The following is a 25,609-nucleotide window of genomic DNA, read 5'->3' as shown; positions in this document are numbered from 1 at the left end:
TATTATTATTATTATACCAGATTTATGTTGCCCTTTTCAAGATAAAACGTTCAAAGGCGCTTTACATATAGAAACGCAGCCACACTAGTACAGATACAGAGCGATCTAGCCAGAGGGATAGAGTGAGATAAAGCCCCCAGAACAGATAGAGATTAAGTCTTTGTTAGAACGTGTAACAAGATGAAATATAGGTCAAATCAAAACTGGGTTACCAGAGATCTTAAAGCATAGAAAAACCTTGTTAACACTCTAGAGGCCATATTTTCTACTTAATCTTCATAAAACTTGCCAGAATATTAAAATTTTGTCTCTATGAAAGTTTGGTTAAATTAAAACTGGGTTATCTGACATCTAAACTAGGTCGCTAGGTCAAATTGTAATGGTAACAATAGAGACAATTTTTTGTGTTTTCTGTCGTGCCAATTTTAGGTCAGATGACTATTTTTCTGGCTTGGGTGGTAGAGGAAGACCCCAAGGTGCCCCTCCAGGCATTATTTCAGGTACAAGCAGGCACCTCCTGTGTAGAACCATCAACCTGTCAAAGCCAAATGAATGGCTTTCTCACATGAAAGAATTCTTCACCTATGTTCAAATCAAGGAATGAAAAAAGTCCAACAAATGGAGATGAATGAATAAACTCGAGTAGATTGTAAGCTTTTATTTTGCTTTCTGTTGTAATCACTGTAACACATTAACATGTACACATGTAGTATAGAGAAAACAATAACATTCCTGGAAAACACAATGATAAACAAATGCTGAGGAAAAATTAAGTGGAAACATTCCAAACATTTCCAAATAAGCTTTTTCAAAACAACCTCCTTCCTAAAATAAACTTTGGTTGCACTGCACTAGTGTTTGCACCTAGGTTTCACAGCACTAGTAATTGCATTTAGGTTGCACTGCACTAGTGTTTGCACCTAGGTTTCACAGCACTAGTAATTGCATTTAGGTTGCACTGCACTAGTGTTTGCACCTAGGTTGCACTGCACTAGTGTTTGCACCTAGGTTTCACAGCACTAGTAATTGCATTTAGGTTGCGCTGCACTAGTGTTTGCACCTAGGTTGCGCTGCACTAGTGTTTACACCTAGGTTTCACAGCACTAGTAATTGCATTTAGGTTGCACTGCACTAGTGTTTGCACCTAGGTTGCGCTGCACTAGTGTTTGCACCTAGGTTGCACTGCACTAGTAATTGCATTTAGGTTGCACTGCACTAGTGTTTGCACCTAGGTTTCACAGCACTAGTAATTGCATTAAGGTTGCACTGCACTAGTGTTTGCACCTAGGTTTCACAGCACTAGTAATTGCATTTAGGTTGCACTGCACTAGTGTTTGCACCTAGGCTGCCCTGCACTAGTGTTTGCACCTAGGTTTCACAGCACTAGTAATTGCATTTAGGTTGCACTGCACTAGTGTTTGCACCTAGGTTGCGCTGCACTAGTGTTTGCACCTAGGTTGCGCTGCACTAGTGTTTACACCTAGGTTGCACTGCACTAGTGTTTGCACCTAGGTTGCGCTGTACAAGTGTTTACACCTAGGTTGAACTGTTCTAGTACTGGTTGCTATTAACTCATATTTGTTGCAATGCATTTGTTTTTGCACCAAAGTGTTCTTTCGAGTTTAAAGAGGGATTACATACAAGCATACAAATGTTTAATAACATTAGATACAATTATCACTAAACAATCTTTCAATTTTAGGAATTTTTTGTAATAAAATATCATAGAAAGTAGAAAAAGCATTGCTATAAATAATGATAAATATCTGTGTAAAAATAATCTATTACAAAAAGATACTATATTTCTATTTTATTCTATATAGAGAGGTAGGAAGACAATACAAGATAAAAGTGAAAATGATTATCTGCTTTAAAGGCACTGACGTCCAGATCGTACTACAAAAAAAAAAAAAAATTAAGATAGGAAATTACAGGAATGCTTTAAAAACTTACTTACTGACAGATTAAATGTTACGGAAACACATGAGAATTAATTATTATGTGTATTTTTCCATTTAAAAAACATGAGGTACTAGAGGTAAACTGCCTTAATTATAAAACGTTAGTTACATATTCCTACTGGTGGGTTGGTTAAGAACACTGGAAAGTTTTTATTGCCAAGGCCACCCAGGTTCAATTCTTGACTCCGGCATGTTTTTTTTCTTGGTTTGACTTTTTTCAGATAGTTTAGAAACAAAAACTCATGTTTGAATGTTCATAATATGATCAAACTTCAATTTTAAAGAAAGATCATTTTCAGCCAGTCTAGAGATCACTGCCTTTGAAAATTGCAACTGGGCTTGTTCTCTTGTTGATTTTGAAATAAATTCAATCACAGTTACACCTTCTCTCTCAATATCTTGGAATATTTGTTTTGATTATATTTGAGGAGTATTAGCAGCAGACATTTGGTAAAAATATAGTTTCACATTTTTGTCCATAAATTTTCTTCAATTATGTCATTATAAATTTTTAGAAAGGCTGTTGAAACAACTACTCAATAGCAAAACTAAAGTCCTTTTCGAATCTGAATATGATGTAATACCGAAGACCTGTCAATATCCTTGCATATTAAACATTCCGGAAAAATTTGCTTCAAATAAACTGGTGACACATTTTTTAAAACATTTGTCAAAGACCTTGATAGACTGAAGGATCTGACTTCTATGCTGAAAGGGATCTGTTTACAGACTAAAAGACAATAGTACTGACTGCACAATAATGAGCCATACTGAAGTTCATAATACAGTTTTTTCACAGACTTGCATGTATTTCAAAATTTTTCACAAAGAGTACTGATCTTAGAGATTGTGATATATTTTTCTGGAATTTATATACATGTACTGTTAATATGTAATACATAGTGCTGCAAAATAACACAAATTTAAAAGTTTTACACTTTTTCGTAAAAGTGTTGTTAGTTTACAAACTTAGTTTGAATTTTTTCATCATTTTTTCTTTTCCTTTAAAACTACTGTTAATAGAATGTCAAAAGTTTCAAAATTTGTTTCTCTTTAAAAACTTACAAATATGTGTTTATTTTATGCAAAATACTTAAACTTGAATATAAATCTTAAGTAAAACATAAGATAGGAAAACGTGTTTTATCCTTTCTAATGTGTGGATTAAATGAATACTGGTGACTGGACAAAGAAATTTCAGTGCTGTTTACAAAAATACAAAAAAAGAAGTCTATGGCAAAAATTATTTAGTGAACTTGAGTTTGGTACATTACTCAAATTATAAGATCCAAAAAGAGAAACGGATAATAACAAAAAATCTTGCATGATCAAAGAGGACTTGTGGGCAAAAGTTAAGAAAACAAATACAAAACATTATGTAGACAGAAAGTATAAAACTAGGTAATTAAACATGCTAGAATACTAAATTAATCATCAGTGGTCAAGGTCAGTTGATAATCATGTTAAAATGATTATTGCACTATTTAAGAGAAGGGAAATATTTGAAGCAACAACAATACTGCTAGGCTATAAACAGAGCCGTGCCATGAGAAAACCAACATGGTGGGTTTGCGACCAGCATGGATCCAGACCAGCCTGCGCATCCACGCAGTCTGGTCAGGATCCATGCTGTTTGCTAAAGGTTTCTCTAATTGCAATAGGCTTTGAAAGCGAACAGTCTGGATCCATGCTGGTCACAAACCCACTATGCTGGTTTTCTCATGGCGCGGCTCGACATATCAGCTACAGATACATGTATCAGGTGTGCAATTTACTATACATTTCTTATATAGATCTAGTAAAGCTTAGACTTTATTTCTTATAACACATTTCAATAATCATATCAAAATCATAAATAGGGCATACATATTTTGTTACATGTTTTTCAGTGAATTATCAAATATATTTTTACTGGTATAGAAACTATAAAATTGGTAAATTTAGTCAAAATATGATTTTTATTTTTTTGTTTTACATGCAAGATCAAAATACCTTTCACTTGTGAACACTATATCTTACATTTTCACTTATGGCTATGTCACTCGTGAAAATATTGCATCTGGTGTTCACTTGTGAAAGATATTTCAATCTTACAATGAAACAAACAAATATCCTCTATATAAAACACTAGTGAATTCTATTAAAGGAATTACTACAGTTAAATACTGCATTGTATTACTCTGTGTGAGGCTGTAAAACTGAATTTGTTGAAAAGTCTGAAAATCTCAACACCTGATTGGTTGATGCTTTGCTCAATCTTTAAATTAACCAATGAAAAGGTAAATTTCTCAGACTGCTTTCCAAACTTGGTGTTTCAACCTTGGAACATAGAAAATTTAAACAGAGGCTTTTTGTTACATTTAAAAAATTCCCTATGCCACAGGTTGAGAAAAATGTGAAGTTAATCCGGTAACCGGAGACTTCTCACTTCCAGCCTAAGTCTTTTGCTGACTGCCTGGCATAAGAAATAATCAACTAATTAAGTCCCATAATGTGACATTTATATGTTAAGTGGAATTATCAATCTCTACTATAATCAAAGATTTGATGTCCTTGTACAATATCCACAGCCTTCCTTCTATCATTATCACTGGAAAGTGAATCTGTATAACAAGAATAGTCTGCAATGATTGTCAGCAGCTTTAAAAAACAAAAAGTGCTTAGTGGTAATAACTTTTTACAACCGTTATCACATAAAAATATATATTTAAGTGAATACAGTAAAAAGGAGTCTGGCTGGATTTCTATAAGGGTTTCATGGAGGATTTCTCTGAGGGGTCTAAATTATTATAAAATTCAGCTGTTAAAAGTTCAAAACCTAAACCAGAAGTTTTAAACACAGCATTTCACAAAGTTTCTTAAACATTTTAAGCAGACAATTATCACTAGATTTAGGATCTTGAAATCTTAATCTCTAACATCAAAATAAATCAAGGTAGTTCTGCATGTTCACATCAAAATTTTATATATGAGCTGCACCAAGAGAAAACCAACATAGTGGCTTTGCAACCAGCATGGATCCAGACCAGCCTGCGCATCTTCCCAGTCTGGTCAGGATCCAGACTGTTCGCTTTCAAAGTCTATTGCAATTAGAGAAACCGTTAGCGCACAGCATGGATCCTGACCAGACTGCGCGGATGCGCAGGCTGGTCTGGATATTATAGAATTTGACAAAACCACAATTTTTCAAATCATAAAGATATGCTAAGAACATTCAACCAGTAGGGTTGTGTAATTGATTTTTTACTGCACTGGTCTTAAGAAAATCATAATTAGAGCATGTGGGAAAATCACAAAATTGATGGCATTTTCTCATGCAAAAAAAAATATACTACAACGGTTACCATAGATTTTAATCAAACTTCTCTCAGTTGTAAATTGACATTTTACCAGTTTTTTTTACCAATTATATACAATTGTTGCCATTCATGTTTTGTCCTACTTTACATGATGTTAGACCATCACCTGTGTTTTTTCAAACATGCAGAGTTACCTGAATTTGAAATATATGTAGATGATAATCCTGTTGTGACAGAGAATGTATGTTTTATATTTTGTAAGTTAATATATATTGTGCTGATATATAGTATGTTAATATATAACAAGAACTAGTAGTGTCCGTTTCTAAAATAACAGTAAATACATGACTCAAATGATAAAATGAAGGTAAATAATGAAGGTAACTACTGAAAAACAGCAAATATGTTGCAGACAGTTTGATCTCCATTAAAGCAGACAGTTTGATTTCCATTAAAGCACACTGAACATGTTCTACACAAAAGTACATGTGCCTTTTATAACACAAACAAGAGCTGTCACTAATGGTGACAAATGCCCCCCGCAGCACCTTGACCTTTGACCTGGTGACCCCAAAAGCAGTAGGGGTCGTGTACTCAGTAAGTACTATCAGCATGTGAAGTTTGAAGGTCCTGCGTGCAATGGTTCGCGAGTAAAGTGCCTTCATGCAAAAAGTTAACGTTGTGACGAACGAACGAACGAACTAACTAATGAACTAACGAACGAACGGACGGACAGTTGAAAACTAATATGCCTCCCTACGGGGGCATAAAAATACACCACCACAGGACAAATAAAATCAAGTTAAATCGAGTAACATTGAACAGTAATTACAGAACAAATAAAATCACATTAATTCAAATAATCTGGGACAATTATAACTATAATCATTAATGAATAATGTTTACCAAGCACCATTAATTTTATTTGTGAGTCAAACACAGTCTTTAGATAAATGAAAGCTGAATTTCTGTTTATTACATAAAATTACACATTAACAGTAAATTCCACAAACAAAAGGGGTAAATTTTCCTGTACAGAATTTGTTATAAAGAACACCCAATTTTCCAACACACTGCTGTTCATTTTCTTTTGTTTGGTTTTGTGTCACAACACTACAATGTAGGTCATATGGCAACTCTACCATTTATAACGGTGAAGAAGGACCAAAGGTACCTCTCCATGCATTATTTCAGGCAAATGCAGCAAACTCGGTAGAACATTCCACCTTCCATAAGCCCATCACACAGCTTCCTCCCATGAAGAATTTTATAACCCCTAACAGTTTCAAACCCACAGCAGTGAAGGGCCGGTGATTTGAGGCCAGCGACCTTACCCACAAGTTTACCTCTTAGGCCCAACACTGACTTGACTTACAAAAAAAGAATTAAGTGAATTCAACATTCTCTTCCTGAAATAAACTGTGAAAAAAAGAGTTCTATACAACATCCAGTAGGTACAAAATGTAACGGTACAAATAACCTGTAAAATTCTATCTAATTCTACCAACCTCATAATGCCAATTTCATATACAACTGGAAAAAAAAATATAATCAAAAGAGCAGAAAACAAGAACAGTTTTTGAAATACTGCTTTCTTCATGCACAAAATAGCAATTACTGTTAAATAATTCCCTAAGCATGAAATTCTGTTCTTCCGACTCAATGGACCTTTTCTTCTTGACATTTTTTTCTAAATTAAAGGGATACACAGGTAGATTTAAGAAATAATAAATCTGTTCCTATATTTTATCAGTTAATAAAATATGGGCAGGAGTTTGGATGCGTAATAATTAAATCACGAGTGCGTAGCACGAGTGATTTAATTATTCGCATCCAAACGACGGCCCATGTTTTATTAATTGATAAAATTATTGGAACATATTTATTATTTCGATTCTAACAACGCAAATAATTCGCATTTTACAGTACTACATTTTCAGCGTAATACGTCATTCGGGTCATATGCTGTTACAATTTACCCCCTATGGTTAGAAAGTGTTGCATAGCCAATGGAACGTAGAGATATTTGTTTCTTTTTTATCAGAATTTTGAGAAGTATTTATAAATTAGTAATCTAACAACTCGCAAACTAATTATGAACAAAATCATCAAATTAGGCGAGTTGACACTGTGTTACGAGTTACAAGCTTAACATTTATATGACGTCACATCAATATGACGTCATACTTTATGTCATACATTTATGACGTCACCGCTGAATCATAACTGAGCTAATTGAATTCGCTCGTAGAGATCAAAACGTGTTTTACGGTTCTAACATAAGTCAGTATGACTTTTTATCATATTTATGTCTTCTGAAATGCTGTTTTCAACCGTTTGGCCCTGAAATAATTCGTATGTACTGGAACTGAAGTTGATTCTCTTATGTCACAATCATAGGGGAGTGAAATGTAACAGCCATCCATATTTTATCGTAGATTCATGTATAGGCGATTTCGCTATATGTTTATATAGCAATTGCTGCGGATCGTGTTAGAATTGTGAATAAAAAATGAAAATGCTTTCACTATTGAGGTATTAATGTTTCTTATATTTTATTGACTTGCTTAATCAAAGTAGATCAGTTATTTCTAATGTGCTTCCCTACATATGACAGGCTAGGAAAGCTCATGAAAACTGCTATGAAATGTCACTTCACATTTCTTTTTACAAGGAATTCTATTTAATTAGAGTTTCATATTCAGATTATTGACTGGACAATTTTTCACATTTTTGTGACTTCAAATATAGGAATAATTTCAGTGACTAACATGACAAGATTTAATTCGTTAATCAGTCTCTTTCTGTTTCCTTTAACTAGCTGAGTAATTATGTAAAGATAATTCTTGGATCTATGTCTCGAAAAAATACCCAAGTATAACTTAAACGCTCGACTACTGGTATTCAACAGCCTTGGCAATTGAATGAATAAAAAAGTCGAAAAAGGGGCATAATTTTGTAACAAGAGGGTCATGATGACCCTGGATTGCTCACCTGAGTAACATGAGCTACATGTTTCAGATGTCAAAATGATGATAAAATATTTAGAAAGTCAGTAGGTCACATTCATGGTCAATGAAATTCAGTTTTATGATTTGTGTGCATAACTGTGTATGTCATCAAAATTTCAAGACTGTATCTTAAAAAACAAGAAAGTAGGTCAGTAAGTCAAGGTCACAGTCAAGTGACATCATATTACTTGGGGTCATCAGGTAATTATAATCAAACAGTCTTGGAAATAGGATCAGATGATTTTTTAAGTATTTTTCCTACATAACTCACATAATAACTAAGTGACCCCAGGGCGGGGCCTCTTTTAACCACAGGGGCATAATTTGACCAATTTTGGTAGAGTACTACTAGACAATGCATCATACCAAATATCAAAAGCCTAGGATGTATGGTTTCAGACAAGAAGATTTTTAAAGCTTTTTTCTAGATAAGTCTATATAAAACTTGGGACCCCCAGGGCAGGGTCTCTTTTCACCCAAGGGGTACAATTTGAACAATTTTGGTTGAGGACCATAAGACAATGCTACAAACCAAATATCAAAGGTCTAAGTGTTGTGGTTTCAGACAAGAAGATTTTTAAACTTTTTTTCTTATATAAGTCTATGTAAAACTTGGGACCCCGCGGCCGGGCCATATCTGACCCTAGGGGGATAATTTGAATAATATTGGTAGAGAACCACTAGATGATGCTACATACCAAATATCAAAGCCCTAGGCCATGTGGTTTTGTACAAGAAGATTTTCAAAGTTTTCCCTATAAAAGCCTATATAAACCATGTAACCCCCGGGGCGGGGCCATATTTGACTCTAGGGGGATAATTTGAACAATTTTGGTAGAGGATCACTAGATGATGCTACACACCAGATATCAAAGCCCTAGGCCCTGTGGTTTTGGACAAGAAGATTTTTAAAGTTTTTTCTTTCGGTTGCCATGGCAATCAGATTTCTGCATGGAATTCAATACTTTGAACAACTTTGAAAGGGGACCACCCAAGGATCCAAGCGGTCACAATAGCTCACCTTGTCACTTTGTGACAGGTGAGCTAAAAATGCAAAACAGGGTTGTTGAACCTGTACAGTGCATATCAGCTCATGACAGTGGACAAGTGTGTGAACTTTTAATCTATTCCCATTAGTGGGTACTGAGATATCAGCTTACACACAAAAACTAAACCTGCTTAATCGAAAAGGGGCATAACTTTGTAAAAATGCAAAGTAGAGTTATGGAACCTGTGCACAGCAGGTCAGATCATGACAGTGAACAAGTGTGTGTAGTTTCGATACATACAAAACCTTAACCAAAGAAAGGGCCATAATTTAGTAAAATTGCAAAGTAGAGTTATGAAACCTGTGCACTGCATGTCAGATCATGACAGTGAACAAGTGTGTGAAGTTCCCATAAGTGGGTTCTGAGATACCAGCTTACATACAAAACCTTAACCAAAAATTTCTAAGTCGAGAAAGGGGCATAATTTTGTAAAAAAGCAAAATAGAGTTATGGAACCTATGCAATGCAAGTCAATTTATCACGGGGAATAAGTGTGTGAAGTTTCAATCCATTAAAACAAGTATTTCTGAGATACTAGTTTACATACAAAAACTTAACCAAATGGGGACACTGATGCCAATGCCGATGCAGACGCAGACACATGGGTAAGTCCAATAGCTATACCTATTCTTTCAATAGTCGAGCTAAAAACCTCAGTCCTGTCAATTTGCAATACATAAATATACATCACTTATACAATAACAATCCTGCTTAACATAACAGAATCAACTAAAAATACGTTGTTAAATATCTAAAGCACTTGACTGATTTCAAATCCAGAAACACAATTACTTTGAAAATTCATGTAATAATCAAGCAACATAGATTTGATTTTATTAGTCTAACAACATCTCATAAGACCTTGTACAAGTTCATGTTGCATTTAGACCAATGTCCAAGGTTAAAAACTGAGGATTGAGACCAGTCACACCAATTCAGTCTTGCCATTTGTCAATTTCAAATTTTGTGTTCAGAAACAACCAATCAGTTGCTGGTGTTATAAGACTGGTCTTCAAACTTAGTTTTATGACCTTGAGCCCTAATTTATTCTGTCATACTGTGAATCTGGATAATTATGTAATGCTGTTTATAAAAGACATCAGGACCTAATTGCTCTAAATTTCATCTGCAAGTTAAGCTGTTTAAGCTACAACTACACATAACTGAATCTGAAAGAAATGGACAAACACTGGATAGTCAGCATACAGTACTGTAGGCTTACTTATTTTAGCGGTGTACTAATAACAGCGCTTTTAGCGCTATCGCACGTGCGCTAATTCATGTCCGCGCATTAATTTGTCCAAGCATTTTCATGTACATTTTCATTTGATGATGTTTTCTTCGAAGTTTTGCAAATAAATACTCTTGAGAGTTTGCACTAGTTACACTGCTTGCTAATATTTTAAGGTTCGTATGATATTCCTGTTTATTGTTCATATTATTATTTTAAATATATGAGCATGCAAAATAAAATATTTAAGCTTGTAGTTTGTGTTTTTTTCTCATTTGATCAAGTTGTTATTGATTTCCGTATCACCTTCGGGCATGTCCGTTGTTGCAGTCGCTTGTTTACGGAAAGGTGTGAACGTCTGCGTTAAGACACAATGCTTTAGGACAAAGGGGATTCAATGATTAAAATGTGTGACAATCTCGTTTGATTTCAGCAATTATAACTAGTATACAGAAAATAAAACAAGCAGGTTATTATAATTAATACAAGAACACAATACAGTTATGTAGGTTATATTATACTTTATATAGTGTACGTAAACATAAAGCTACATCACCGTTGAAAGTATCATTGAAAAAATACAAGTATCATCACGACACACTATCTTAAAGTCATACTTGGTACATGTTTTAAAGTTTTTAGCTAACGGATTTTTTCGATTGTGTCCAATAAACCTGTAAGGCGCCACCCTGTCATGACTGATTCTTTTTCACATTTCTGTGTGCATCGACAAGCCAGGCAGCATGGATAGGTTTAAATCTACTCATTTTAAGTTTAGGTCAATATTTTTATAATCTTGTATGACGTATAATTACAGCAGATACACATTAAAGAAAAATTGCCGACGGTTAAGTTTATTTCCGAAAATCTTCGTGAATCTCCGGAAATCTCCGAGAGCCTCATCTCGGACAGCGCTAAAAGTAGAAATTAGCGGTCTCGCGAGAGCGCTAATTCACGTCCATGCAATAATTAGATATTTTACCAAAAATTGCGTTTGCGCTAAATTTTTGGGGCGCTAATAAATGACGCCTACAGTATTCTGTTGTAACCTGAATTTTCTTTAATATATGATGCAAAAATAAAGAACCAAGTTATTCACTGGGCAGATTACCCAGTGGAAAAATTTAGAGCAAGAAGGTCCTGGTGTTATCAACCTTAACGAACTAAATGAAATAATTCACTTCTTAACGTGTATCACCACAACTTTCCCACAAAGTTCTTCCTCTATTCCTTTCTCTGGAAATGTGTAGCTTTCACCATCCTCTAACCTATCTGGAGCAATCTCTATCAAATTACAACAACTTTCAACTAGAGTTTTCGCATTCCAAATACCAGTATGTTTGCTTTTTCCTTGTTTCGCATACACTAAAATATATGAAGCGGCCTCAAGGGGATTCCTACATGTACCTGCTTTAGATACTTTATCATGTGATAAATTTCCAACATCATGGGTTAATTTTGTACTTTCTACAGCTGGAGGATGTCCTGGTTCTGCTGGAAGAGTCCGTGCTGATATTGCTCTGTTAGATATCGCACCCTGAGGTCTAGTTGGAACATTTGCTGACAACGCCCGTGGAGTGACATTTGGCTCAGCTGGAAGTACCCTGTGTGTTGTGGCAGGTACAGGGGCTGAATTACAATGGTATAGATTGGAAAATTCTGAGTCTTTCTTTATACTTTCTTCCTGGAACTTTTTTAGCACTGTTTCATCATTTATTGCTGCAAAGAAACCTGAAACACAGTAAGATTAAACATTACAATCATATCTAATTAAAAACTGTCTCTAAAACATTAAGGAGTAAGACTAAATAAAAGATATTTAAACAAGACCACCGCCTTGCTGGTGCAGATGCTCATCTGATTTTTTTGTCTCTGTATAATATTTTCTAAGTCCAAAAAGGGCCATAATTCTTGCAAAAAGCAGGATGGAGTTATGTTTCCTGCTGTACAGAGTCAGCTTTTGATAGTAAACAGGTGTTGCAAGTTTTAAAGCAACAGCTTTGATAGTTTAGGAGAAAAGCTGACCTAAACACAAAACTTAACCAAGAAATCTGATATTTTCTAAGTCCAAAAGGGGCCAAAATTCTTGCAAAAAGCAATATAGAGTTACCGTACTTGCTGTGAAAAGTCAGATTTTAATGGCGAATAACTGCTCCAAGTTTTAAAGCAATAGCTTTGACCATTAATAGGAAAAGTTGACCTTAACGCAAAACTTAACCAAGAAATCTGATATATATCTGATAAGTCCAAAAGGGGCCATAATTCTTGCAAAAAGCAGGATGGAGTTATTTTTCTTGCTGTACAGAGTCAGCTTTTGATGGTGAACATGGTTGCAAGTTTTAAAGCAATATCTTTGATAGTTTAGGAGAAAAGCTGACCTAAATCAGGCAATGCCAACGCAGATCAAGTGATGACAATAACACATCATCTATTTTCCAAAAATCAAATGAGCTAAAAAAAGAGTAATTTGTTTATTTCCATTCCTCTTATTTGTAGAATAGACTATGTAAAAAAACTATTAAACCATCACTGGTTGTAGATGAAAGAGTGAATACCTGGTTCAGCACAGCCTATTGCCTGTCTCAACAGTTATCCTGTGAGCAGGAGATTTCAATCAGTACTGTATCCAAAAATGTTTTAAGGTAGTTCTGCATGTTCAGATAAAAAAAAAATTCTACAATACAAAATCTGATTAAACCTTGACTGTTCAATAAGCGAGAATATACTAAGAAAATTCAACATATTAAATAGATAGGGACATCTGCTTGATATTTTGCTACACTGATTTGAAAAATTTGGACTTCATACAAGTTTTCATAATGGGAGTCTATGGGAATAACATTTTCGCTAATAAAATCTTTTGTACAAAGTAAATTTCAATGAAACTATTCACAGTTGTAAATAAACATATTATCCATAATATGGTGAAATAAAATGTTTAGGTCAGTGTGCTTATTTCTGAGAGATCTGCTCATGAATAAAGTGTACCTAAAAGATGTTGAATAAAGGATAAAATTGCATGGAAACAAGACAACCTGAACTCCCATTGTTTTCTATATCTACACAATGACTATATTATGTTCGTACCTGTGACTAGAGCCCAATGAGCCTTATGGCCCTTTTTCAAAACTGGCACAAAATTTTTATCAGGATCATATGGAACAAGAAGAACATCGCCCCTGGCCAGACAGTTGAGGAACTCCCACTTGCCACCTACATCCCTGATGTCCAAAACACTGGTCTTACAACCATAAGCCTGTGAGGTTATCTTTTCTAAATACAATGCTGAAATAAGGATTTATGTTTACAACATATTAATACAAATTGAGTATTTGTTTGTCTATTATCTACAATCACAATTAGTGATATGAGTGAATAAAATTTTCTTTTAATATTAAATTACCTCTCTCTGCCAACTATCTTTGATTCCTAGGTCATAGATTTCACACCAGTTAAAAACACGCTTCTGCAAGTAACTTAATGCTCACAACTTCTGAATAAGGATATCATAAATTGATTGCAACATTATCATCTAAATTTTTCTTACAACATGAGAAATCAGAGGCAGGCGGGGAAGATAGAGAATTAATTTATCATGGTGTAAGTTTTTTGTCTAATCAAATAAAAATCAATTTTGTATATGGAATGACAAAATTTACAAAATCTGATACACTATTCACAGTTGTTTGAATTATAAACATATTTATTAACGAAGAACCTGGATGGGAACTTACAGGAAAATATTTCTCCTTGTTTAGAGAATCCCTGACTTTGACTGGCCTCAGATAATTGTTCAACAGTTACATCTTTATGTAATATAGAATCTGCCATTGCCGCTGCAACCAAACCACATCTGTAAAATAGACACATATTACACATTTTTAATCTACATTTATTTGTCTTTCCTACATGGCTTTATAATATTGCTTTTGCTTTTTCTAAAGTAGTTCTATGGGGATATAGGCCAGCAGCCTTGAAACAAATCTTACCACAATTCATGCGCTAGAGGTAGTCTGTCTCACAGACCATTGCTTATTTTACCTATATCACTTACTTCCCTTTTCATACATATAAAAAATCCAAGGAATAAAAGACTTATTTACAATCAAAACAGTAGTCTTTTACCATGTGGTAGTTGTAAAAAGTCTACCAATACTTTGACACAGAGTTACTTTCAGATCCTTTCGGATAATAGAATCAATTTATAAATGCATCTGTATAATATAATTCCACTCAAGTTGCTGCTACAGGGCATGAGGGATGTTAAATTGCTTTATTTCTCATCAACAAAGTCAAACTGAAGCCTGCAATTATTTTGTCTGGTTGTATTACCCCTATCCGCCTGAAAAGGACCTCTTTATGCATTTTATTTATAAACACAAGATTTTTCAAGGTTTTTAGGATAAACCAAATTTATGTATAGTGTATTTATTAAGTAATGAAACATCTGCCACCTCTTTATGCATTTTATTTATAAACACAAGATTTTTCAAGGTTTTTAGGATAAACCAAATTTATGTATAGTGTATTTATTAAGTAATGAAACATCTGCCACCTATGGCCTAATATTGTCATTTCAGAATTTAACTTTTGTAACATTTGATAATTTCTAAAAGTGACTATATATCAAATTGAATTAATAACTGGTATATAATAAAGTATAACTTACTGAGGACCTGACTGTATAATAGGTTCTACCTTTCTTTGATATGAAACACAAACATAGCTTTCTAGACTGTCCCTGCAAAAAAACATAAACCAATATTTGAGTTCATAAAATACCTGTACTAAAATTGTGTATAATCTTCAAACTACATCATGACCTATAGAAAAATCTGATAACTTTGTGAAACTAAACATTCACTATATTTATAACTGAAAACGATTACCTGGGTAGAATACATGTGATATATGGCAAGCTTTTTAACATTATTATTGATATCAGTATTTTCTGGAATCCGCATGGTTTGCAAAATAATGTGAAAATAAATCCTTCATAAAACTTTAGATTTTACAGTACAGAACAGTTGAGAAATTATAACAAAATCAAAGCTTCATAACGACATAAAAACTCCTAATTAAATATTCAAAAAGTCATGGAATTTTATAAGACATGTATTTCAATACAAAAAGAGTATTATTTAATAATATATATTGCATCAGTACCTATTTGTAGATCAAAGAAGACTACCAGTACATTACTTGTATTTATGACTTAGGTTTACTGTATACAAATTATACTTCTATTTCTGTATCACTTACGGAATGGCACTACAAGCATATCTGTATGCACGTTGGCCATCACTTTCGGGATCGTTGTTAAAACTTGAAAATGCAACTTCTGTCTGTAAACCATTGCTGTTGGAGTTGACTGCAGATCTTGAAAACGGAGGGAGTGGTGGAAGTGGAGCAACAGGGGGTGGTGTAAACAGTGGGGGAGAGCACACTGATACATCATCCATATCATCTGATAGGGATGACATCCTGATTTACAATCTGAAATAAATATATATAATGTTATAATTCTAATTCATAATTACAATACTTCATTAATGTTTCTATTAATTCAATAAATTATTCATTTATTTATGAAGAAATGATCTTTCTTCTGATAGCTCAAAAACATGTATATTGTCAGATTCAGGTGTGTTTTGTTGCCATTTTATAGGTTTACAAGGCAGAGTTAGGAAATAACTTAACAATAACAAAATACAACAAGAGGAATATGATGACCCTGGATCGCTCACCTGAGTAATATGAGCTACATGTTTCAAATGTCATACTGATGCTAAAATATTAAGAAGGTAGGTCAGTATGTCATATTCATGGTCACATGGTCATCCAAATTTCAAGGCTGTATCTTAAAAAAACAAGAAATCTTCTGCATTTGCTTGTTTGTATTGGGTTTATTAACATCATTTTTCAACAGTATTTCAGTCATGTAACGGCAGGCAGTTAACCTAACCAGTGTTCCTGGATCCTGTACCAGTACAAACCTGTTCTCTGCAAGTAAATGCCAACTTTCCCACATGAATTATCAGGGGTGAAGGATAAATGATTTTAGACACAATGTCTTTCATCAAATCGTCACGGGGAACATACGCCCCACCCGGTTACCAAACTCACGACCCCACAATCCGTAGACCAACACTCTCCCTACTGAGCTAAGCAGGCGGGTGCAATCTTTTGCAAAGTTCTGTTGAGCCTAAGAGGTTGCCAATTATGGCCAAAGGCGTAGGAGCTGGGGCGGCATTTCGAGGAGCAGCGAATTGTCGAACTCGTAAATTTTTAAAAAAGGCTAGAAAATCAGGGATCATCCTAGGTCAAAATTTTAGGGAGACGTGACTTCTCCCTCCACAGAATTTAGGGAGAAGTTGAGGAATTTAAGGAGAAGAATCGGCATAGCATTCAGTTTCCTGCCTATATATATCCACTTTCTATGGGTGTAGCTGTAACTTATAAACAGTAATTATTTAAGGAAATTGATTCTTGCATTATCATTTTCATGAATTTCTAAATAAAGTATACACTTAGCTATGAAAAAGTCACCTTTAAATTTTTATCCGAAATTTACATGTCCGAAACTCGTAAATTTAACAGGTGCACGATCAAAACGCTGTGAAAATTTCCATTCATGTTTCGATTCTCGTGCTTTTATAATGCCTGATTTTTGCATCAACTTGTTCAGATTTATACATTTAATTAATTTATCTATTGATTTTTTCGGAAATAATACCAAACTCGTAGATAATGGCAATCTTTTTACAATATTTTGTACGGCAGTTCTGACGTCCGCGAAATCATTTTTTATCCACAGTACCCGAATAATTCATTTACTGAAATTGACCGTAATCATGGTAATTGAAATAATTTTTGAAGTAATCTTTAATAAAATGAAAGAATAATATACAATTGTTGCATAAGATCATGCTCTCATTAAGTTTATCGGCTTTTTACACGCCGATTGAAAATTTTCAAAATGGCGGCGGCTTGATTGACACTGGGATATTAACACTACGACTGGCTGAAGTTTGACAGGCGAGTAGGCGGGATTGACTGGATTTATCGATAATTTAATCTAGAATATGCATCAAGTTTTACAACTTTAAGTAAACAGATAATAACTCGCTGAAAAACTCGGCGATTCGGATTTCGCCCGGTGGCAATAATTAGGCGAAGTGGTCGACTTTAAAGCGACGATATCGCTCAAATCACCTTGTAGGATGATCCCTGAAAATATAATTGAGAATAAATACAGCGGTCTTCCCTTGCCAATTATCAATTTATCATGAAGTGCATAGGCGACTGATATGTACACAGAATCTTGTCATATTGCTGACACCTTGCTAGATCACCTAGGTGACAGGGTATTGTACAAAATCGATAATCCGCAACGACCAATGTCGCTGTATTTTCACGCCCCGCAGACTCGGATTATAGGCGATACATTAATTAATGAAAGTTAATCGTATTTAATTGCTTACAACCGAAAAGATTATAGACACTTGCAATTAATGTTGTGTCTCAAATTCTGCTGACAAAGTAAAACACAAAAGCAAATCAGCGTCTTTAGATGTATTTTCAATTAAATATTTTTGACACTTAAACATATTGTTTGAAATATCAAAGAAACCAATCATAATGATTAAATTCAACGCATCAAATGTAGAAAAATCCTCGTAGATTTTTCAGATCTAGTAACATATTAATAACATTAATCAAGTATTACAGCTTCTACATAAAAATGGAAAAGCCCAATCAGCCTCGCAATTTCGCATTTCCAAAGCGACCATTCGGTAAAAAGAACCCTTAACTTCGTTAACCCTCAATGGTTCTGCGTATTTCCATGGATTCACTATTATGAGGTGAATATTTATTTTAAAATATACGATTATGTTAGGTCTCCTGTGCATTTGGGATCTATCAGGATGCTTATATGTAATGTGTTATTATGTGTTAAGTGTTTTTATTACGGAATCCATTCATACTAAAAAACAGCTACTGAACAGTCCAAGAAGTCGCCAGATTGCACCATTTACTCTAGCTATAAGCAAAATTTTCCCAGGGCCTCCCTGCACCCCGTTGATGGGAGGAGGTATCTCCCTCACAAAACCCACCCCTCCGCTGCCCCAATGCTAAAATCGTCCCTATGCCCCTGATGGCAATAAAATAAGCATGATAAATCTGACAAAATGAATAGATAATCTAGTAAGTGTCAAACCAGTAATCCTGTAATATATCTGAGATAAGTGACCAGTGTTAAAAAACTGAAGACTTAGAAGTTCCAACAATCAGTGACAATTTTTGTAAACTGTGGGTTAAGGCCTCCTAAATGTTGAGGTAAATAATGCTTACCTGGTCATCAAACAATAGAACATAACTTTATATTGAGCTTATATGGTGTAAATTTAAGCTATATCTCTATTTTCCAGACTTTTCATTTTTGTTTATCGGTTTCTCCATTGGGAATTGAATACTCCTTTAAAGAGAGTTTTCCAAGGGACCTAATTTGACATTGAAAAATCAAAGTACACGGATAACTCAAAATGTCTAAAATTTTGATATTGATGCTTTTCAAGAAAACTTGTTCAATAAACAGTTACAGAAAATAACGTTTTGCAAAAAATATTCATTCAGATACGGTTTTATTTTAAATAAGTGTTTCCTAAGTTTGTAATGTAAGAAAAGAGGAGTCCGATAACGATATTTGACATAGGAGCTAAAGTTTATACTACACCCAATATGTCTGCGCCCATGGAGTAATTTCTGTGTTGTCTACAAAACTGCAAGATTTGTTGCTAATTTTTAAAATGTAATAAATTTGCAACACAAATCAACCAGATATGAGGTTTCTGATTGTTTTGAAGGGGATGTCACCGAGATTCTCAGAATCTTGTCGCCGATATTTCTTTAGTGGTAAAAAGTCCGGGTCAAAGAAAAGCAAGAAATACAGTAGTACACTGAACTTACCGCAGACACAGTTTCCCATTTCTATGCGAGATTCCTCATTGCGTGAAAAAGATATTCAAAATGTAGGTTGAAGTTCAGCAAATTATTTAAAGAATATTTAAAATGCATGTTCATTTTATTAGTCTGTTACTGGTTTTTATTCAGTTTCAATAGAAACAGCAGTTTGTTGCAAAATGTTGTTAAGTGTGACTAATATGAAATTAGCCACAGCCTATTCAATGGGATTGGCCAATCATGTATGGTAAATTTGGCTCTTCCTCATAAGTTGGTCTCTCCATTTTATGTTTGGTAGTCGAACGTCTTTGACACTTATTCATAATTTTAGGAAGTGGTTATTCTTACGGTCCTGTAGGAATAGCCTCGCAGGCTATTCTTATGGCTCTCCCATAAAAATAGTGAAAACCCCACAGTATTCCTACAGCAGTTTTGTATTACAATACATTATACTAAGGTCATTTAACTGATATATTTTCAACCGATTTCGGAAACGATATGTATACATATATATAGTCCTAATCGCATTTGGTCATTGTGTTAGAAATAAAATGTCAGGTCTGAATTGATGCAAAATATCTGTAGCTGTTGTTTAAAAGTTGTTTAAAAATTGCAAAATAGTGCAAAACACGGTTACCTTTCAGAATATACCAAGTAAAGGTCATTTTATATACATAATATTTTTGTCAGTTGTATCACTGTAGCACCAAAATGATAATGCAATGTTCATGAGTTTGAAGATAATTTTGATATTACCGCACATGTTTTATAATTATTGTCGTCTTTATAATGGTTTTGACAACAAATGCTTGATTTTGATGTAAGATTCTTTCATGTAAGGAAGCTATCCAGCTGGCTCATGGAAGAAAGGGGCATGGTTAAACCAAGTTGCATGCGCATGATGAAATAATCGCTGGAGAGGAATCTAGTTTTTTCCTCCCACTTTTAGAAACTGAAAAGTTGCCATACGACTTATTTTTATGTTGGTGATGTTAAATGTAACAAAAACAAACAAAAAATTATGTATTTGTTTCAGATATGTGGGTTTCAAGACTTGTATAAATGGCAGAGGGAGAATAACACAGGAGAAGAATTTATATTACATGATGGTCCCCCATATGCCAATGGAAAGACTCATGTTGGCCATGCTATAAATAAGGTATGTATAACACCAAGATGGTATTTGTAACACCAAGAAAGTATTTATAACACCAGTAGAGTACTTTTAACACCAGGAAAGTATTTATAGCACCAGGAAGTTAGACGTAAAAAAAAATTGTTCGTTTCTGTTATCCCAACCTACCCTAAATTTTTGGCCCAACTCTAAATGTTTTTATGGCCTTGGAGAATTTATTTCAACTTTTTAGCAAATAGTTACAAAACTGCACTTTTTACAGGCCTGGGATTTTTCAGGACTGGTCCTGATTTCAGGCTTTAGACTGCCAGAATTTCCCTATGTAACTATATTGAAAAAGGAGATTTCAGGCTTGAGAATGTTGATTTTCAGGCTTTTGGTATTTTACTGAATCCCATGCCTGTTTTTATGCTTAAAACATTGTCAGTGATGTTAGAAATCAACTTACTGCTGCTCTAACAGGCCTTGACACTAACTTTTTTCAATGGTGTCCCAGAGGGGCCCCTACCTGTAGAATTTTGTATCCCTCACCAATACAAGGGATCCCTCAGGTTTAAAAAGATGAAAATGTACTCAACCAAAACTACTAAATCTTAAATCATATTCATTTTTAGCTTGACTATTAGAAGAATAGGGGAGCTATCCTACTCAACCCGGCGTCAGCGTGAGCGTTAGCGCCACACAAATGTTAAAGTTTTCGTATCACCCCAAATATTTTCAAAGTCCATTGAGATATTGCTTTCATATTTTGCATACTTGTTTACAATCATGACCCCAATCTGTAAACAGGAGGAGGCAACTCTATCAAGCATTTTGACTGAATTATGGCCCCTTTTCGACTTAGAATAAATGTTAAAGTTTGCGTACCACCACAAATATTTTCAAAGTCCATTGAGATATTGCTTTTATATTTTGCATACTTGTTTACCATTATGACCCCAGTCTGTAAAAAGGATGAGGCAACTCTATCAAGCATTTTGACTGAATTATGGCCCCTTTTCGACTTAGAATAAATGTTAAAGTTTGCATACCACCCCAAGTATTTTCAAAGTCCATTGAGATATTTCTTTCATATTTTGCATACTTGTTTACCATCATGACCCCAGTCTGTAAAAAGGAGGAGGCAACTCTATCAAGCATTTTGACTGAATTATGGCCCCTTTTCGACTTAGAATAAATGTTAAAGTTTGCCTACCACCCCAAATATTTCAAAGTCCATTGAGATATTGCTTTCATATTTTGCATACTTGTTTACCATCATGACCCCAGTCTGTAAAAAGGAGGAGGCAACTCTATCAAGCATTTTTACTGAATTATGGCTCCTTTTTGACTTAGAATATGCTTATTGTAATGTTAAAGTAATACTCATAGCTTATATTATACTATCAAGCACTGAGAATAGTCGAGTGTGCTGTCAACTGACAGCTCTTGTTTCGAATTAAATTCTGCAACAGTCTAAATGCTTTATTTTGTATCAACTGATATAGGATTTAGCAGTTATTTTGAGATGAAAACAACATTGGTTTCATATTTTTTTGGTTGAAAATTCTGTTAGAATTAAGAAATCTTTGAATGTAACTCGGTATTTAATGTTGCTGTTACATTGTCATTGTTGAAAACAGGTATCCTGGAGGAACACCTAGCTTTGAATAATGGGTGTCCCTTGCTAGAATTTTGGATCCTCGGGATCCCGGGACACTGTTAGTGTCGAGCCCTGTCTAAAGGCATTACCCCCTTATTTCTATTAATTTTTTACACAAAAATAATTTCCGAAAAGTCCCACTTATTATGACTTAATAAAAAAAAAGAAGTTGCCAACCTACCTACCCTAATTTTTTTGGGCATGTTACCAGAAACAAACAGGTTTTTTATGCCTTATTTATTTCACCAAGATACATGTATGCTGATATGCTATAACTATATAATGTTGCTTAAAGTCCAATGGTAGAAAGTCATCAAAACTTGCTTTACTTGTGCTTAGGTTTAGTATGACAAAATATTATAAGACATACACCTCACAATTTCAGATATTAAAGGATATTGTGTGCCGTTACCATGTACTGAGAGGGAGTCGTGTCCACTATGTACCTGGTTGGGACTGCCATGGACTTCCTATTGAACTGAAGGCAATGAAGAATAAAGGACATCTCAAACTTACTCCACTTCAGATCAGAGATCTAGGTATTTGTAATCCAATCAATATTCCACAGAATAGCTCTAAAAGGGAGCAGTGATCTAGTGGTTAAGGCCTCAGCTGCTGAACCATATTCGTGCTAGAAGAGTCATTGATTTGAGCCAAATTGGGGTCATTACCATCACCTTAAATGACACCATTACTGGTTTTTCCAGGAAGTGCTCTTGAGAGTGGTTCAAATAAGCTTGAAGCTTTCATCACAGTGAAGCTAAAATAAGTTAATTTAAACTGTAAAGAACAACATTAAGATAACATATTCCTTTATGTGAATATGACATTATCCGATCAGTCTTGTAGCTCCATACCAGCTGAGTTTAGAAAGCCAAAAATGCATGTGGAGAATTGCATATGACAAATTACTGAATCTCAGTATAGATCCGCAACCTTACAGCAACAATTTCAGCATCATTCTCAGATTTGTTGGTTAGATTTTAAGTTACGTTTTTTTCAATTTTTCAGCAAGGCAGTTTGCAGATGGAGCTGTTAGGTCTCAGATGGAAAGTTTCAAGCGCTGGGGTGTGATGGGAGATTGGGATAACCCCTATTACACATACAATCCGCAGTATGAGGCTAAACAGCTAGAAGTCTTTCTTCACATGTATGAAAAGGTAACATGCTCAATGTATTCTTTCACAGTTGAATTCACTTAATGTTAACTGTTACTGTTTTCATTTTCATGTAAAAATCAGTAATAGGTTTAGAGGGTTCTTTTATATTTGCCTGTACAAAGTCAGTATCAGTAGATGACTATAGGTAGCAGACTATGTATAATATATACAGTCAAACTCGCTTTATATGAACTCATCCGGACTTGGGAAATGTGTTCGTATCTAATGAAAGTCGTATTAATGAATATATGACTTACCGGAAAATTTGTCTGAGCAAGTTGTGCAGTATCACCGATATCATCATTGAAAAGATTCCGATATATGGAAGTAGTTAACAGTTTTGAACTTACTAAGTTAATTTATTCAGATAACATTGAAATTACTCAACAAAAGTCATACTTAAACATGTAAAACTGTGTGCATTTAAATTGCAATGTGCGGTCGAGGTCCAGAGCGCCAAATTATATCCACTGCCAACATTATTTCTATTATGAAGCTTGTACTATGTAATCTTTTGTAAGACACGACCTACCAGTATCAACAATAGATGGTCAGTAATGTGTTTAAAATTATTTACAACCCTTTAAATCTTGACCTGTCAATTAATTGAATTGTTTTATATTGACATGATACACAAAGGACCGAGTTTTTATTTTTGAATAATTGGGAACTACTGAATTTTCTAATTACCACCCGTTACAATGTTGACAATACTATTATTTTTACTTCGATTAAATATCAGCACTGTACAGTTCGAACTATTAAAAAGTCAATCGTAACAAGGGCGAAATGGCCGCCGAATTTTAAAATTAATTCGTATTAAAAGATGGAAAATTATAACATTAAAGCTAATTGGGACTTTCAAAATGTGTTCGTATCTACCGATTATTCGTATGAAGCGAGTTCGCTATTACTGAAATAATTTTACAAAGGAAATAGAAGGACTCGGCCGGGGAATCCTGACTTTGTTTGTTTTATCCGAAAATTCATATCAAGCGAGTTCGTATTAAGTGGACTCGACTGTATTTGCGTGTATTCAGTGTGAGAAGATAAACCATAGGTTGTTGACTGTGTATTACATATTTGCTTGTAGCCAGTGTCATTAGTTAAACATAGGTAATGAACTGTGTATTACATATTTGCCTGTAGTCATTGTTTGAATGTAAACATAGATAATGAGCTGTGTATTATATATTTGCCTGTAGTCAGTGTAAGTAAACATAGGTGATTAGTTGTGTATTACATATTTGCCTGTAGTTAGTGTCAGTAGTTAAACATAGGTAGTGAGCTGTGTATTATATATTTGCCTGTAGTCAGTGTCAGTAGGTAAACAAAGGTAGTGGGCTGTGTATTACTTATTTGCCTGTAGTTAGTGTCATTAGGTAAACATAGGTAATGAGCTGTGTATTATGTATTTGCTTGTAGTCAGTGTCAGTAGGAAAACATAGGTAGTGAGCTGTGTATTACATATTTGCCTCTAGTTAGTGTCAGTAGGAAATCATAGGAACATAGGTAGTGAGCTGTGTATTACATATTTGCCTGTAGTCAGTGTCAGTAGGTAAACATAGGTAGTGAGCTGTGTATTACATATTTGCCTGTAGTCAGTGTCAGTAGGTAAACATAGATAGTGAGCTGTGTATTATATAATTGCCTGTAGTCAGTGTCAGTAGGTAAACATAGGTAGTGAGCTGTGTATTACATATTTGCCTGTAGTCAGTGTCAGTAGGTAAACATAGGTAGTGAGCTGTGTATTATATATTTGGCTGTAGTCAGTGTCAGTAGGTAAACATAGATAGTGAGCTGTGTATTATATAATTGCCTGTAGTCAGTGTCAGTAGGTAAAAATAGGTAGTGAGCTGTGTATTACATATTTGCCTGTAGTCAGTGTCAGTAGGTAAACATAGGTAGTGAGCTGTGTATTATATATTTGCCTGTAGTCAGTGTCAGTAGGTAAACATAGGTAGTGAGCTGTGTATTATGTATTTGCCTGTAGTCAGTGTCAGTAGGTAAACATAGGTAGTGAGCTGTGTATTATGTATTTGCCTGTAGTCAGTGTCAGTAGGTAAACATAGGTAGTGAGCTGTGTATTATGTATTTGCCCGTAGTCAGTGTCAGTAGGTAAACATAGGTAGTGAGCTGTGTATTATGTATTTGCCC

The 25,609-nt window shown here is 34.5% G+C and overlaps 2 protein-coding genes across 2 annotated transcripts in view; one reads left to right on the top strand and one right to left on the bottom strand.

Moving 5' to 3' along the window:
• Nucleotides 1-643: 643 nt before the first annotated feature.
• On the bottom strand, nt 644-19,054 carry LOC123528631 (UPF0692 protein C19orf54 homolog). The gene is made up of 6 exons (XM_045308501.2): nt 18,907-19,054; nt 15,814-16,047; nt 15,221-15,292; nt 14,286-14,404; nt 13,639-13,836; nt 644-12,282 (listed from the first exon to the last, which is right to left on the bottom strand). Exons 2-6 carry the CDS (start codon nt 16,032-16,034, stop codon nt 11,729-11,731), a joined length of 1,164 nt encoding a protein of 387 aa, XP_045164436.2. The 5' UTR covers nt 16,035-16,047; nt 18,907-19,054; the 3' UTR covers nt 644-11,728.
• Nucleotides 19,055-19,280: 226 nt separating this feature from the next.
• Nucleotides 19,281-25,609, top strand: part of LOC123563920 (isoleucine--tRNA ligase, mitochondrial-like) — a 37,673-nt gene continuing 31,344 nt past the window's right edge. The window contains exons 1-4 of the mRNA XM_053518922.1: nt 19,281-19,583; nt 20,552-20,674; nt 22,678-22,831; nt 23,304-23,452. Of these exons, the coding sequence (XP_053374897.1) occupies nt 19,395-19,583; nt 20,552-20,674; nt 22,678-22,831; nt 23,304-23,452 (615 nt within the window). The 5' untranslated portion in view covers nt 19,281-19,394. The remainder of the gene's footprint in view (nt 19,584-20,551; nt 20,675-22,677; nt 22,832-23,303; nt 23,453-25,609) is intronic.

The sequence above is a fragment of the Mercenaria mercenaria genome, chromosome 1 (genome assembly GCF_021730395.1).
Source record: "Mercenaria mercenaria strain notata chromosome 1, MADL_Memer_1, whole genome shotgun sequence".
NCBI lineage: Eukaryota > Metazoa > Mollusca > Bivalvia > Venerida > Veneridae > Mercenaria > Mercenaria mercenaria.
This window is presented reverse-complemented; position numbering and strand designations above follow the sequence as displayed.

Bases quoted from the DNA above. Each gene is read 5' to 3' on its own strand.
- LOC123528631 (XM_045308501.2), bottom strand. From the start codon at position 16,034: ATGTCATCCCTATCAGATGATATGGATGATGTATCAGTGTGCTCTCCC. The intron at 15,293-15,813 runs GTAAGTGATACA...GTTTTTTTGCAG, and splicing joins TATGCTTGTAGTGCCATTCC to GGACAGTCTAGAAAGCTATG. The intron at 12,283-13,638 runs GTACGAACATAA...ACTGTGTTTCAG, and splicing joins TCATTGGGCTCTAGTCACAG to GTTTCTTTGCAGCAATAAAT.